A 13,841-nucleotide genomic window follows, 5' to 3' on the forward strand; every position below is an offset into this window, starting at 1 on the left:
TACGATGGTGGAGGTGGCAGTATTTTATTGTAACCAGACTACCCCGAGGTATTTTTTTTTCTTTCTCCCTTGTGTTTCTCTTCACGTCCTCGTAGGGTTTTACGGCCATGATCGAGGTGAGCAGGCTCTAGTCAGTCAGGTGAGAGGCAAGTTTTTATTGGTGATTTTGACACGAAACCTCACAACCAGCAGCCAGCACCACCCGTTACCCCAGCACCCCCAGCGTACCAGCACGGGGCTATCACTTCACAGCCCCCCCAGGCCTCCCTCAGCCCCGGCCCAACCCCGCCACAACCCCAACCCCAGCGCCGGCTCTCGCGGCGCATGCGCGGGCGGGCGGCGCAGTCTCCGTGCGCTGCGGGGCGGCGGCGCATGCGCGGAGCGGCGCGGTTTGGCTCCTGCCGGCGCTGGTAGCGGCCGCCGCTCCGGCCCCCCCCGCTTCCTGCCAGGGGCCCGGTAAGTGCGGCCGGGGCCGGGGGGACGGCCGGGCCCCGCTCCCCTCCGCCCCTGCCCCGTCCTCCCGGGCCCCGTCCCGGTGTTGGAGCGGGCCGGGCCTGGGGGGCAGCGGGAGAGCGGCGCGGGGCCGTGTGGGGAGCCCCCCCCCCCCGCCGCGCGGCGCACAAAAGGCGGCCCCGCGGCCCCTCACGGCCCGTCACGGGGCGTTGCGGTGCCTGCGAGCGGGGCGCGCGTAATTAGGGTAATGAGCCGGCGATAGGCGGTATCGTTTGGATCTTAATTGTTTCGTGCCGGGGTAATTAAATAACGGGCTGGCGGAGCCGTGACGGGAGGGGGCGGATTTGGGGGCTCCCGGACCCCCGCAGCCCCCCCCGGCTGTCCCGGCGCAGGGCAGGAGCGGCTGCTGCCTCGCTGCCTGTTGCCGCTCGGAGCCCGGCTGCAAGTTCAGGACGAACAGCAGCGCGCCGCGGCTGGGTTTGGTCCGAAACGCCAAAGGCGGAATGAGGGAGCTTTGGGGAAAACAAAACAAACCGAAGAAACAGCAAGCAGTTTCCTTCTTTCTCCTGGTGCTATCCCTGCACGACTCCCAGCGCCGATTCTGCCTGTCGGTGCGCGTCACTGGAATCTTTTTTTCTGAAATTCAAAACCAGAATGTGTTTGGATTTCTGGAAAGCTTGGCTCAATAAATGGCATTTAAAATCAAATGCACGTTAGCATTGATTTTCATCTCTTTAAGTGGTTGGTGTTCAGAATGAAAGAGGAGGCAGTATTAAATATTAGGCATGATACTTTTTCAAACTTTCAATTAATTTGTTAGGGAGACTTTTCATGACACATTTCTTGTCCAGGGGCTAGAACAATAAAGTCAAATGGTCTATACCCTCTTTTGTTGTATTTTTAGTTATCATTGATTGAATGTACTTTACGTTATGAGGAACTATTCTGGTCTGGAGGACATAATACTGTGTTAAAAGCGTTGAAACATTAGGAATAATGGACATAAAAGAGCAGGTATTTTTGATGTTGGAGACAGTTTATTCTGAAGTTTTGTAGAAAGGGGAAGACTTTTTAAAGTTAGTTGTTCCTCTGTTTTAAGAGGAACATATCACTTCTAAACTATCCAATAGCACTTTGTTAGCTAGAATGACGTGAGATATTTAAGTGAGTTTGTGGTAATGAGGATTTCAAATAAATTGATTGTTAACATAAAACATCTAAGTAACTGCAAAGGCAGGATAACTGAGTTCTTACTGTAAGCTATTCTTCTAAATAGTTATTAAATAGGTAAATATAGTTTTGTAACTGAAACTTACTTGAATTTCTGTTTCTGTGTATTCCTTTTACAGTATAACTGTAAAAAAACAACAACCCTTGAACCACCAACATCTGACAGTGAGAATGCACCATGGCAATGGTCCTCAGAATGCCCAGCGCCAGCTCCAGAGGTCCAGGTCCTTCACGGGCAGTGAGGGAGAAGAGCAACAGGCAAACTTACCCCAGTCCCCTGCAGCTTCTTTTGCGCCTTCTGCGAGTCCATCTGCACCCCAATCCCCCAGTTACCAAATTCAGCAGTTTATAATGAGTAGGAGTCCGGTAGCTGGTCAGAATGTGAACATCACGCTGCAAAACGTCGGACCAGTGGCTTCAGGAAACCAGCAGATAACGCTTACCCCACTGCCAATTCCAAACCCGACGTCGCCGAGTTTTCAGTTCAGCCCGCAGCAGAGGCGGTTTGAGCATGGATCCCCGTCGTATATTCAAGTTACGTCCCCGCTGCCGCAGCAGGTTCAGTCTCAGAGCCCCACGCAGCCCAGCCCTGTGCCCGTGCAGACGCTACCAAATGTCCGGGCTGGCACTCCAGGCCCTGGCTTGGGTATGTGCAGCCAGAGCCCTACCAGAGGCTTTGTGGATGCTAGCGTGCTCGTGAGACAAATCAGCTTGAGCCCTTCAAATGGCGGACACTTTGTGTATCAAGAAGGGCCGGGAATTGCACAGATTGCTCAAGGAGCTGCGGCTCAAGTACAACTCCCATCTTCTGGGACGCCCGCGACAGTAAGGGAGCGCAGGCTTTCCCAACCTCACTCGCAGTCTGGCGGCACCATTCATCACCTTGGTCCTCAAAGTCCTGTAGCGAGCGGAGCGAATATCCAGTCTTTGACTAGCCCGGGCCACATTACGACAACGAGCTTGCCACCCCAAATCAGCAATATTATCCAAGGGCAGCTTATGCAACAGCAGCAGCAAGTGCTTCAAGGACAGCAGCTGAGCAGACCCATTGGGTATGACAGGACTTCTGGGGGTTTAATAGCAGGAGTTGGAGGACCGAGTGCATTTGGAATGACATCGCCACCTCCTCCCACAAGTCCTTCCCGGGCCACGGTACCACAGGGGCTGTCAAGTCTTCCTCTTGCTCCTGCAGTTAATACGGCCGTGAAAAAACAACCCAAAAAACTGGAGGAGATACCTCCTGCCAACCAAGAGACTGCTCAAATGAGAAAGCAGTGCTTGGACCATCACCACAAGCAAATGGAAATTCTTAAGGAAACTTTTAAGGAATGTTTGATTGAACTGTTTTTTCTGCAACATCTTCAAGGGAATATGATGGACTTTTTAGCCTTTAAGAAGAAGCACTGTGTTCCCCTGCAAGCGTACCTGAGGCAAAATGACTTGGATCTGGAGGAGGAAGAAGAGGAAGAACAATCTGAGGTCATCAACGATGAGGTAAGAAATCCGTTTTTTAACATTTTGTAATAAAAGAGTAGATGTGGCACCTGAATTATGATGTATTAGATAACATGACAGTACCTGAAAAAATCCTTTTTGCTTGATGAAGTACAGCAATTTTGTTTATAAGTGGTTGGTCAGAGAGAGCACCGTGCTGCTAGGTGGTGTGATTTGACAGGTTGGATTGAGCAGGCCATCAGATGCACGTATTTAAAAGTGAAGAGCAGAGAAGTGAAGGGAACTTTTCCTGTCCCAGTTAATACGTAAGGCAACGCACAAATAAAGACAGCATTGCTATAGAAGCTGGTTTAAGCTATCAGAATGAACACACATCATAGATTAAATTTCACTTACTAGACTTACGCAAACCTAAAAAGAGTAAGCAAAGCCTCCTAAGAGGTTAACCTTTATTTGACTCTCGTGACTTCTAAGTATAGATGTTACTAAAGTTCAGCGTTGCTGTGGCCAGCAGAAAACCCTGAAGTAATCTAATTAGTCAGAGCACGTGAATCGTAATGTGTATGGATCTGTAGTGATGAATTAGTTTACAGAGGCTGTCTTGGAGCTTTGTGCACGTATTGCAGTCTGAAAGATACCAAAAAAACTGTACTTACAGCCTGGATGTTAACAAGCTAACTTTGTTATTTACACAGAGGTTTAAAATAATTTCGATTCACCATTTATTAATGGCAAATGATTTGAATTAAGTTTGCCTCAAAGAGGTGCTGTGCAACTTTTCCTGGGTGTTTGTACCCATTCGTGTAGATGTTGACCTGCAGCAGCAGCCTTAGGGTGCTGGAGCAGTACCTGTCAGTTACGTGGCAAGTGGTTGTGACAGTGTTGATACAAGTGATGGCACTGCGTGAACAAAGACCTTTTAAAGTTTGTAAAAACACATGTGGGTATGTAGTTGCCAGTTTGTAAAAAGACAAAACAAAACTGATTTTGTAAATAAACTCATGTTACTCTGAAATCTCTATTAGAAATCAGTGTCTTCAGAGAAAATTGACAGTGCTTTTAGGTATGAATTGCTAGTGATGAAATCTTTAGCTGGAATTCGTGGGAAATTTTAGCAGTATAACAGCGAAAGTTTAATTTGTTAATTGTTTTGTGGTTAAATTTCTTGGCTAGGAACAATATTTGTGTGTACTAGTTACTGATAATTTGGAAGGAATCATTTCTAGATACAGTAAAGTAAAAGCTAGCCTATTGTTGTTATTTATTGACAATGGTATTCAATAATTTTTCACTTGGTTTGTATTTTGTCAAATTGTTTAGGTGTTCTTGTTGGGTTGCGTGTTTGTCAGCTGAAATACCAGGTATCTTTAACTACCGTATGCTAATTTTGAGAGACCTTTAGTGGGTGTAAATTGTACAAGTTCATTGAAACCAGTGGCACTGCTACAATTTACATCACCCTCAGTCTTTCGGGTTCGGAGGTTGCTGTACTTCGCTGCCTTCTTGTGATGGATCATCTGTTGTTTGTGAAAGCCTCTTGTCAGTCTAACTGCTGGCGAATTTTGCAAGCTGCAACAGCAAATGTCTGTGTGTTTTTAGATTGTGAATCCTTTTGAAAGTTTAAGACATCTTTTGAGTATGTTCTTTCTTTGTATTTTTTTTGTCTTCTTCTCTTTTATTTCCCCTTCCCCCTTCTTTATCACTTTCTGCTAAAGCAACGCACTCCATCCCCTGCCTGGAAAGGTTGATCCCTTTGGGAATTCAGGGGGAGAGCGAATGGTGGCTGTGCTCATTGCTTAAATAAATGTCGGAGCTCTCTTAAGTTCAAACTGTCTGTCATGCTGGTTTGTTGTCCGTTAGGAGCAGCAATCATTAAATTCAAAGCACACTTCTCTGTAAACTGGATTTAAGAGAAGTGGTGAGAAGCCGCTGTAAGAAGTGAGGGCCGTGCTCTGCTCTGCTACTGCAAGGCAGACAGAACTCGCAAACGGCCGGCGGTGCAGCCAAGCCGCACTGATGGTCGCCTGGTAATAATCCCCTCTTCAGCGAGGTGCCATCAGTACAAAAGGTTGTTGTTGAACAAGTCAAAAAAAAAAAAAAAAGAAAAAAGAAAAAGAAGAAAAAGTTTTAAAAAGAAAATGATTCTCCCTTCTTTTTTTTTCCCAAAATATTTCTCTCAGGTAAAGGTTGTGACAGGAAAGGATGGGCAGACTGGTACTCCTGTCGCTATAGCAACCCAGCTTCCTCCAAATGTTTCTGCTGCTTTTTCATCCCAGCAGCAACCATTTCAGGTACTTTTCAATGGTTCTAAAATGTAGTTTCATCCCAGATTTTTTTTCTTCATTCAGATTTGATATTTCCTAGATGAATTAGAATTTTCCCTAGAGCCCATCCCTTACCATCTAAACAAAACAAAACGAAAACCTTTACAATGCATCGATATTAATGAAGCTTTGAGGAAGTTAAATCTTTGTCTCCAGGTTGCTGGCTTGTTTCATTAACTTTCAGCTTGAATGTTTGCACTTTGGTTTGTTTGTCTTTTGTTTCCCTAATGCATTTGGTTCATTTGTGCATTCTGCATAGTGATAATATGGGTTCTTTTGTCTGTGGCATTGTAACTGTGGATTTCTTCTAAATTTCTGTTCTTGTTTTTTTTTTTTCTTTGTGTATTAAAGGTTTTGAGTGTGGCTACAGAAGGCTTTGGTTTGACCTTCCGTGAAATGTGTAAAATAATGATAAAACCCTCTGACACAATTTTTTCAAAAACTAACCCCTTTCCATTCACTCTACCGTAAATATTGGGAAGAAGAAACCGAAGTGCTCATCTTCATTATATAGGTGGTCTTTTACGTTGTATTTGCATGAAGGAACACTGGGCAAAGTGGAGGAATAAACGTAATAGCAAAAAAACATGGATTGATGGTGTTGCAACTTCTAAATTCAGGCTGGCACATGCTTCTGCAGCTACCCTCGGCTCTGCGTTACCCAGACAGCAGTGCTCGCGCACCCGGAGGAGCACAGCCTGCTTCCCCGCAACTACCGTGCTCAGCTGTCAGCTCAATTGTGCACGCTTAGAAAGCAGATGTCGTGGAGTTTACTCCGCTGTACCACGCAAGCTGTGAGGTCTGCACTGCCTTCATCTAGGTTTTGGAAAAGGGAGAGTTAAATGAACTGTCGAACGGGCCGTATCCCTGCATCTGACAAATGGGAGGTTACCGGCAGTGTTTCACAAATGAGTTGCACAGCAAACTCATTGGTTTGTTACAGCCAGTGCTGACATGTTTAGCAGGTAGACAGGCTTCATCTAAGCCGTTTAAAATGAGTAATATTGTGTCAGGTTATTTATTACAGCGATTAGGTTTGTCATTATGTTCTGGCGACACCAATGAATAAGTACTTCTGAAAGTTTTATAGCATCTCAGAGGTGTTTCGGGGAAACTGGCAGGTACATGCTAGAAGTGTACAAAATTCTCTGTAATTGTACAAAACTCTCTGTAATTTCAGCCCAAACTGTTACCAGGAAGCATCATCTCCTCCCATCCATCTTTTTCTTCCTAACTGTTTATAGAGAAATAACGTGTCCTGATCAGCATCATTCAAATTTGAGTGCGTAAATGCAGCACTCAGAATGATTATTGTGGGTGTGCTGCATAATCATGACCTCTGGAGAACCACATTATTTTAATTAAACTTAGGACAGTTTTTGTCTAACATAAGCGGTATGTGACTGCAATTTATAAAGGCATAACATCTTCGCTCTTTGAAGTGTCTGGCCTAAATTATGTGGCGATGATGCAGACGGCTGGGAGGCATACACTTCAGAAAATGTCAATCAGAAGTCCTGAAGTAGACATGCAGCAGCCTGAAAATGTGAGAATGTGATCATCCAGACTATGAGTGCAGGTGACATAAGAAACATTTGAAGCAGCTTGGAGGACATACCTTCTCCAACTGATGTCCCAGAAAGCATTTGATCTAAACTGCACATGAGCAGAATTTGTTAATTAATTTGTTAATTAATTCAGGACCCTTGTACAAAATACATTTTTTGTGATCTATTGAATAGTTTTCTAAATGCTTAAGTCTGTGATGCGCTGCCAGACATTGACTGTTGAACTTGAAATATGCTGCATGTCTGCCTTATGGTAAAACAAACATTTGAAAACTTGATGCATGTTGAATGTGATATGACTGTGACCTGTGACTGAATATGAGTCAGATATTCTTAAAACCAAAACTGACGTTGAAGAATATAGCTGTATCACTAGAGTGGTCACAAATGTCCTCACAGCAGCAAAGAGATTAAATGTTAGTAATTCGTAGCTCTTGATGGAATCTGAGGGTATGAGATACATGGAGCTCAAAAAGGAATGTTTTAAACCCAGCCATTTTAGGTGGCAATGTCCGTGTTTATTAATGCTCTTCAATGAAGCACTAAAGATGTGGGGTTGTGGCTGCTACAGTTTATTTCAATATAGACCGATGTTTATTTCCTTAGGCTTAATTTACATTGGAAGAATTTCTATTAAAAATCAGAGAAGAAAAGACCTGTGAATAAAGTAGAAGATTCTTCGGGGAAATTGCTGTATTTGCTGTGTTGTAATAGTAACTTTTCACAACATTCAGAAACCCTCTCTGTACGTCGATATGGTAGAGGCTCTCACCAACAGCAGATTACACTTAGAGAGCTTGAGTGGTAGATGAGTTCATTTTCCAGGGCATAGAGGCTGCAATGTATAAAGGCTGCCTCTATTTTCTGATAGAAGCTCTTAAGCCCTTTCTTTGGGTAGCCCTGATTTTTCTCATGTTAAGTTTCATATAGTTTCATTGGTTATAACATGGCTGAATGTTGAGGAGAATTTAAAAATATGATGCAGAAACTCACTGAAAAGAACTGGGCTCATACAAACACTGATGGGCGTTAATAATTTGCCAGTAGTGCTGAGAGCCCAAAGAGCATGGAAATCATCAAGTTCACAGACCAGTTTCTTAAAGTAATCCTGCATGCAAGTCTGCCATTTGCACGAGTTTTCTAGAATATATCAGCTGACATCTTGGTCAATATTAATTGTAATAATTTTAAAATGAAGTTATTATGCACTGTATAACCTTACTGAAGCTAAGCTCCAACCTGCTGAATCAAAACCCTGAGATTTCTTTTCTGTCTCAATACCATCAGTGCTCTTCAAGACTTGATAATTCATGATATTTAGGTGCATGATATTTATCCTCAGGTAAAATGTCTAGTAATTTCTGACATGCTCTGAGGTGACATTAGCACTATAGCAATCCCATGTTTCTCATCATAAAGTTACTTCATTGTACTCATTTTGCCAAACAAATGCGAGGCTAGCCTCTGGAAAACTGGAACTGGAATTTGCAATGTTGCTGGGATTCTTTTATTCCCACTCTTCTGAGTCTTAGTAGTTCTTCCTGAAATATTGTGAGCCTAAATCTCATGGAACTCCATCCTAAAGGTGACAGTGGTGGAGGCTCAACTAAGCTTGAACTGCCTTTGGGATGAGAATTAATTTTTATGTTGCTGATGTTTTGCACAGAGTGAAAAGGATTAGCTTTCATGAATGCATTGACTCTCATTTCTGATTTTTGTCATCTTAGTTATGATACAGTTTGTGCGTGACTTCTTTCCTTAATCTAATGTCCCTTCTAATTAATCCTGTAATGAAGTCCCACTGTTTAATTTTTCTCATGTCAGCCTTTTATTGCAGCTATAAACTATAAGAAGATGTTGTTCTGAGTTCACTGCAGCAGGGTTATACATTAATGCAAACATTAATTTATTTAAAAAACAAACCAAAAAAATTGGGCAATGTAAACGTGTTGTTTATAACCACCTTCATCAGTTTAGTTGTGATTTTGAAGTTCAGACCGAAGGAAGAATATCTGGGCAATATGGACATCTAAAACTTCCTAGTGGATATTGGGCAATATGGACATCTAAAACTTCCTAGTGGATATTGAATCAGTCTTGTCTTCTTAGTTGTAGAAATGTTCTCAAGGCTATGTTCTCTGATGGCCTTTTTAGATCCATTTGTATCTTACGCCTCGGTGCTAGACTACCTACAGATTGAACTTCTGTGATTTGTTTTCTTTTTCCAATAGCAAACGCATACAGGGACTCCAGTTGCGGGGACTGTGAACACCATAGAAATTGAAGCTTTTAATAGACAGCAGGCACTTGCACCAGCAGGTATGTTTCTCGAGCAGAAGTTCTTTTTTCTTTTTTCTTTTATTTCATTTTCCAAACAGTTGACGGAGCCCACTGTTCAGTAACTATTGAAACACAGTTTTGCCTCACCTTGGAAACAGACAGATTGGTGGGACTATCTATTGTGAATGGTGCTGTGTGAAGAGGGCACGCCACTCACAATACATAGGACCGGACCTGGCAAGCATGGAGATGTTGTTAGGTTGCTTGTTCTGGCTGAGAAGACTGGAGCTGGCCAACTGGAAGTGAAAAGGATCCTGCCCTTGGAGCATGCTCTTCATAAATGCTACACATGTATAGTAGTCGTAGCTTTCTGAGCTGATGTTGGAATCATGTGTAGTAGTTTGCTTTGTGAAACTGAACCCATTCCATTGTACCATGCCATAAATGGAATTTGAATATCACAGATTCGTCTAAGAGACCACGAATTGAAGTGGGCCGTCATGGGATGGTTTTTCAGCATCCGGGTGTGGCTTCCGGAGTTCCTCTTCAACAGCTAATGCCAACGGCACAAGGTACTGTGTCACCACATGCCAATTGCACATTAATTTAACAAGGAGACGTTAGTGATGGGACTAGAAACTTGGGCTTCCAACCTTCCAAGATCCTAGCCCCACCACCTACTTCTCCATGTAAATTAATACTTGGTATGCAATGCCTGGTTTGTTTAAGGAGCTGAGTGACGGGCTCCAAAAGTGCATGTGGGCATGGAAATACGTCACAGGTGCTGATGCAAAACGGTTAATTTGAGAATTCTGGACCTGAGCCAATGGATCGTGAAAAGGAAACCTCCTAATTTGCAACATTCAAGACAAATTTTTATTCATTATTCGTGCCAAGCTTTAGAATATGTTGGAGTGAATGTGTTAAGAACTAAATATTATTTAGACTTCATGTAGTTATTTTAGGTTAAATTTCCATTAGCTCACCAGTCTTTTTTTTTGTTTGTTTTAAGTATAGGAAATTCAGAAGACATTTAATGACATTTTTTTTTTAGTAGTTGCTGTGCTCCAAATTTTAGTTGCAGTCCTGTGCATGAAATACTTTGTTTTTTATTGTAATAGTGATTTATTTTGTGATTGTGATGTGGTATTTTCAAGTGATGGTGTCTTGTGGCAAAGTAAGTAACAAATTAGCCTATTTGCAGTCGATTTCCTCTTTATATTAGTAAAAAGAATTGGACCTTTTAATTTCATCTGAGCTATTTTCTTTTACTTTGCAGGTGGAATGCCTCCCACTCCTCAAACCGTACAGCTGACTGGACAGAAACAGAGTCAACAACAGTACGACCCATCGAAAGGCCCTCCTGTGCAGAACGCAGCAAGTCTGCATACGCCGCCGCCGCAGCTCCCGGGGAGGCTGCAACCTGTCAATGTCCCCATGGCGTCCCTCCCAGCTGCACTGCAGATTTCGCAGCAGCAACCACAGATAGTGGAATCTCCAACTCAGCCCCAGATTCAGGTGAAGATCCAGCCCCAAAGCGTACCCCTGACTTCTGCTCCGCTTCCAGCACCACTTCAACAGCAGGTGCCACCAGCAATCCACGTACAAGGACAGACACCAAACCAAGTGTCACAGCCACAAGCTACAATACAACAACAGGTATGTGAACTTCACTTGGGAGAAAATGTCTGTTTCAATGCCTAGTACAATGTGAGAATATTGTCGTCCCGAAAATATATGAAAAATATTAGCGTTTTTAAATTCCTCTGGGCAAATGCACTTAGAAGTAGCCTGCAAAGAAAAAGTCCTTGTAGAAATACAGGTATAATTTTTCACTAAATTAAAGTCCTTATTATGTTCTACTGAAATGCAGACTAAGACAGCATTGAATGCCAAACTCATCACTAACATGCGTTTCTTGGGCAGACTGTGACTCTGACACGGCCATCTGCAGATCCTGCTCAGACTACTCAGCGTCTTACGGCAAATACACTACCGCCTACCTCATCTGTTGCGCCAGCAACTATCTCAGGCACAACACCGCCTTCTACATACCCAGTACAAACAAACAGGACATCTCCAGCAACTAACAAGTCCCTGTCTCCTATTGCATCAAAACCCCCAGGCTTAGCAGTAGCAGCAGCTCCTAAAACACAAAGTCCAGCTCAGAATGCAGCAGCATTACCACAGGACAACTCTCAAGACAAGCTCGCTGAGCAAGTAAAGCTGGTAAGTTTTTTTTTTCTTTTTTCCCCCAAAACTTGCAACAGTTAACACACAGATAACAGTTAATGCAGGCAATGTGTTTTAATTTTGAAAACGAGCTATTACCTGTTTGTGGTTTTTCTTTTTTTATTTTTTTATATGTTTTACTTAATGAATTTGGCTTTTATGGACATTCAGAGAAATTAAAGAAGACTCAAGTCTTCATGCAGTCATTGCATTCTCTCTATTATGTTGATTATATCTACTCATTCAAGGTGTCTTCAACCTTATTTATTTTTATAACTAACTAGAGATACATTTTGATTATTTAACATCATAAAGATGACTTTTTTCCCCTAAACAAGCCCTATTAGTAAGGAAGATATATTTATCTTCTGGGTTTCTCTGTGGCTAAATACAGCTGCAATTTCAGTTTATGAAAAAATGGATTATTTGATTATAGTTTACGTATGTCCTGTAAATTTTTGTGCTTTCAAGTGAAACTTTTTATCCTGTTATTTAACAAACTATCTCTTGTAATAAAGGTTGAAGTACTCTTTTTGCATAGGTTGAATTTAGCCTAGTAGTTTTTCCATTAATGTAAAGTTCAGACTTTAGTTTTGTAATGCATTTATCTTGCTGTTTCACTGCTTTTTTTTTTGCTGTCAATTATTTTGATGAAGTGTGAGCAATTATTACTTTTATATTTGACTACTATTCTAGGTGCATTCTGCAGCTTCTCTGTAACCATATGTGTTTCTTTTTAAGGAAAATCAAATCCATCAGCGGATAGCAGAACTGAGGAAGGAAGGTTTATGGTCCCTGAGGAGACTGCCCAAACTCCAAGAAGCTCCAAGACCCAAATCTCACTGGGATTATTTGCTGGAAGAAATGCAGTGGATGGCAACTGATTTTGCCCAAGAGAGAAAATGGAAAATGGCAACTGCTAAGAAGGTACTTGACATACATACAGCTTTGAATCAGAACAATTAATCTTGATATGATTCAATTCTGTAACAAAGTTTAAATTTTTTTTTTTTTGGTCCTTTGGATAAAAGTCGTGGAATATAAAGCTCAGATTTTTAACTTAAATGAGAAGCCATGTTGTTAGCTTTGAATATTCTAGCATTTGGCATGGACTTGATAATTTTACTTGTTACAGATGCAAATAATAGTTTTGTTTTTTGTGGTCTTTGTTCCTCTGGAAATCAAACCAGCTAATTTAGGGGACCCAGTAAATATGTTAATTATGTCATATTTAAATATGACAGTTATTGTGCCTGCCTTATATACTGGTTACTTCCTGTCAATGAAGAGTAAATATGGAATTTTGTAAATAAGTTCCATTGGATGTGGTTGTCTAACTCCTCTAAGAAAAAGCTGTAGGGAAACCACAGTTTCCATTCTTTGTCTCCACTAGGGACAGCAGTGGAAACATGGTACAGAATGGTTCGTAGGAAAAGAAAGCAACACAGTGGGTATAATTAATTTAGTGATGCAACGAAAACTAGGATGATATGAGATGAAATATGTAAAACTTGTTTACTTAGAACAAGCAAGCATTTTCTATGGATTCTATCGATCTTGCATGTTCTTTCCATACATTTATGTCCAGTTTGGGGTTATGAAGAGAGCAACTGAAGGTCATTAGTTGAAATTACCGTATTGTTTTCTGTTGTGTCTTCTGAAATAATGTGAACTCAGGACTCTCTTCCTTGTAAGCAAAGTATTAAGATAGGTGTATCATTTTGTAAAAGCAGATCTGCAATCTGAAAATAATTTAAATATGGATTTCAAGCACTCACTCCATATGTGGCTAATGGTAGGTTTTTAAAAATAGGAGAAACACGCATGGTAAACATGAAATGAACCTTCCCCTGGGCAGTATGCTTCAAACTTCTGGAAGTCAGCATTTTAGGGACCTCCTATTGAAGCAGTATTTAGCAGCCACTGACTTATCTGTCATTTCTGTATGCACTCCCTTTTTGAACTTTTTTTTTTTTTTTACCTTTGGTCTCTGACATTTCGTGGTGTGGTTTCTATGACTTTGTGCTGCCTGAAAACTAAGTTTTCTTTTGTGCATTTGCTGATTATTACAGTAGATTTTTTTTCCTAATTCTTGTATTAAGAGAGAGTAGTGAATTAAGAGTTCTCTACTGGATTTTTTAGTTATAGTTCTTGTATTTTCTTTTCTCTTTCCAGTTTCATGTCTGTTTTACTGACGTGGTAAGCGTTAGTAATAATGGAACTAAGTGCTAACATCTATTAAAGCTACAGTCAATATCTGACTGCTGCCAACTAATGTAAACTTAAGAAATGTGATGAT

The 13,841-nt window shown here is 41.7% G+C and overlaps 1 protein-coding gene across 15 annotated transcripts in view; it reads left to right on the forward strand.

The window, feature by feature from the left end:
• The first annotated feature begins 313 nt into the window (after nucleotides 1-313).
• LOC310883261 (E1A-binding protein p400-like) overlaps nucleotides 314-13,841 on the forward strand; it is a 48,435-nt gene continuing 34,907 nt past the window's right edge. For 7 of the 15 annotated variants that reach the window (XR_014573434.1, XM_083803287.1, XM_083803296.1 and 4 more), the window contains exons 1-8: nucleotides 314-456; nucleotides 1,803-3,177; nucleotides 5,319-5,429; nucleotides 9,262-9,349; nucleotides 9,775-9,882; nucleotides 10,590-10,969; nucleotides 11,237-11,539; nucleotides 12,284-12,469. Coding sequence is in view for 14 of the 15 variants with exons in the window: in XM_083803287.1 (XP_083659413.1) it covers nucleotides 1,855-3,177; nucleotides 5,319-5,429; nucleotides 9,262-9,349; nucleotides 9,775-9,882; nucleotides 10,590-10,969; nucleotides 11,237-11,539; nucleotides 12,284-12,469 (2,499 nt within the window). In the remaining variant the exon portion in view is untranslated. The other 8 variants (XM_083803294.1, XM_083803298.1, XM_083803288.1 and 5 more) reach the window with 6 other exon arrangements.

Source organism: Anser anser (assembly GCF_964211835.1).
Source record: "Anser anser genome assembly, chromosome: 18".
NCBI lineage: Eukaryota > Metazoa > Chordata > Aves > Anseriformes > Anatidae > Anser > Anser anser.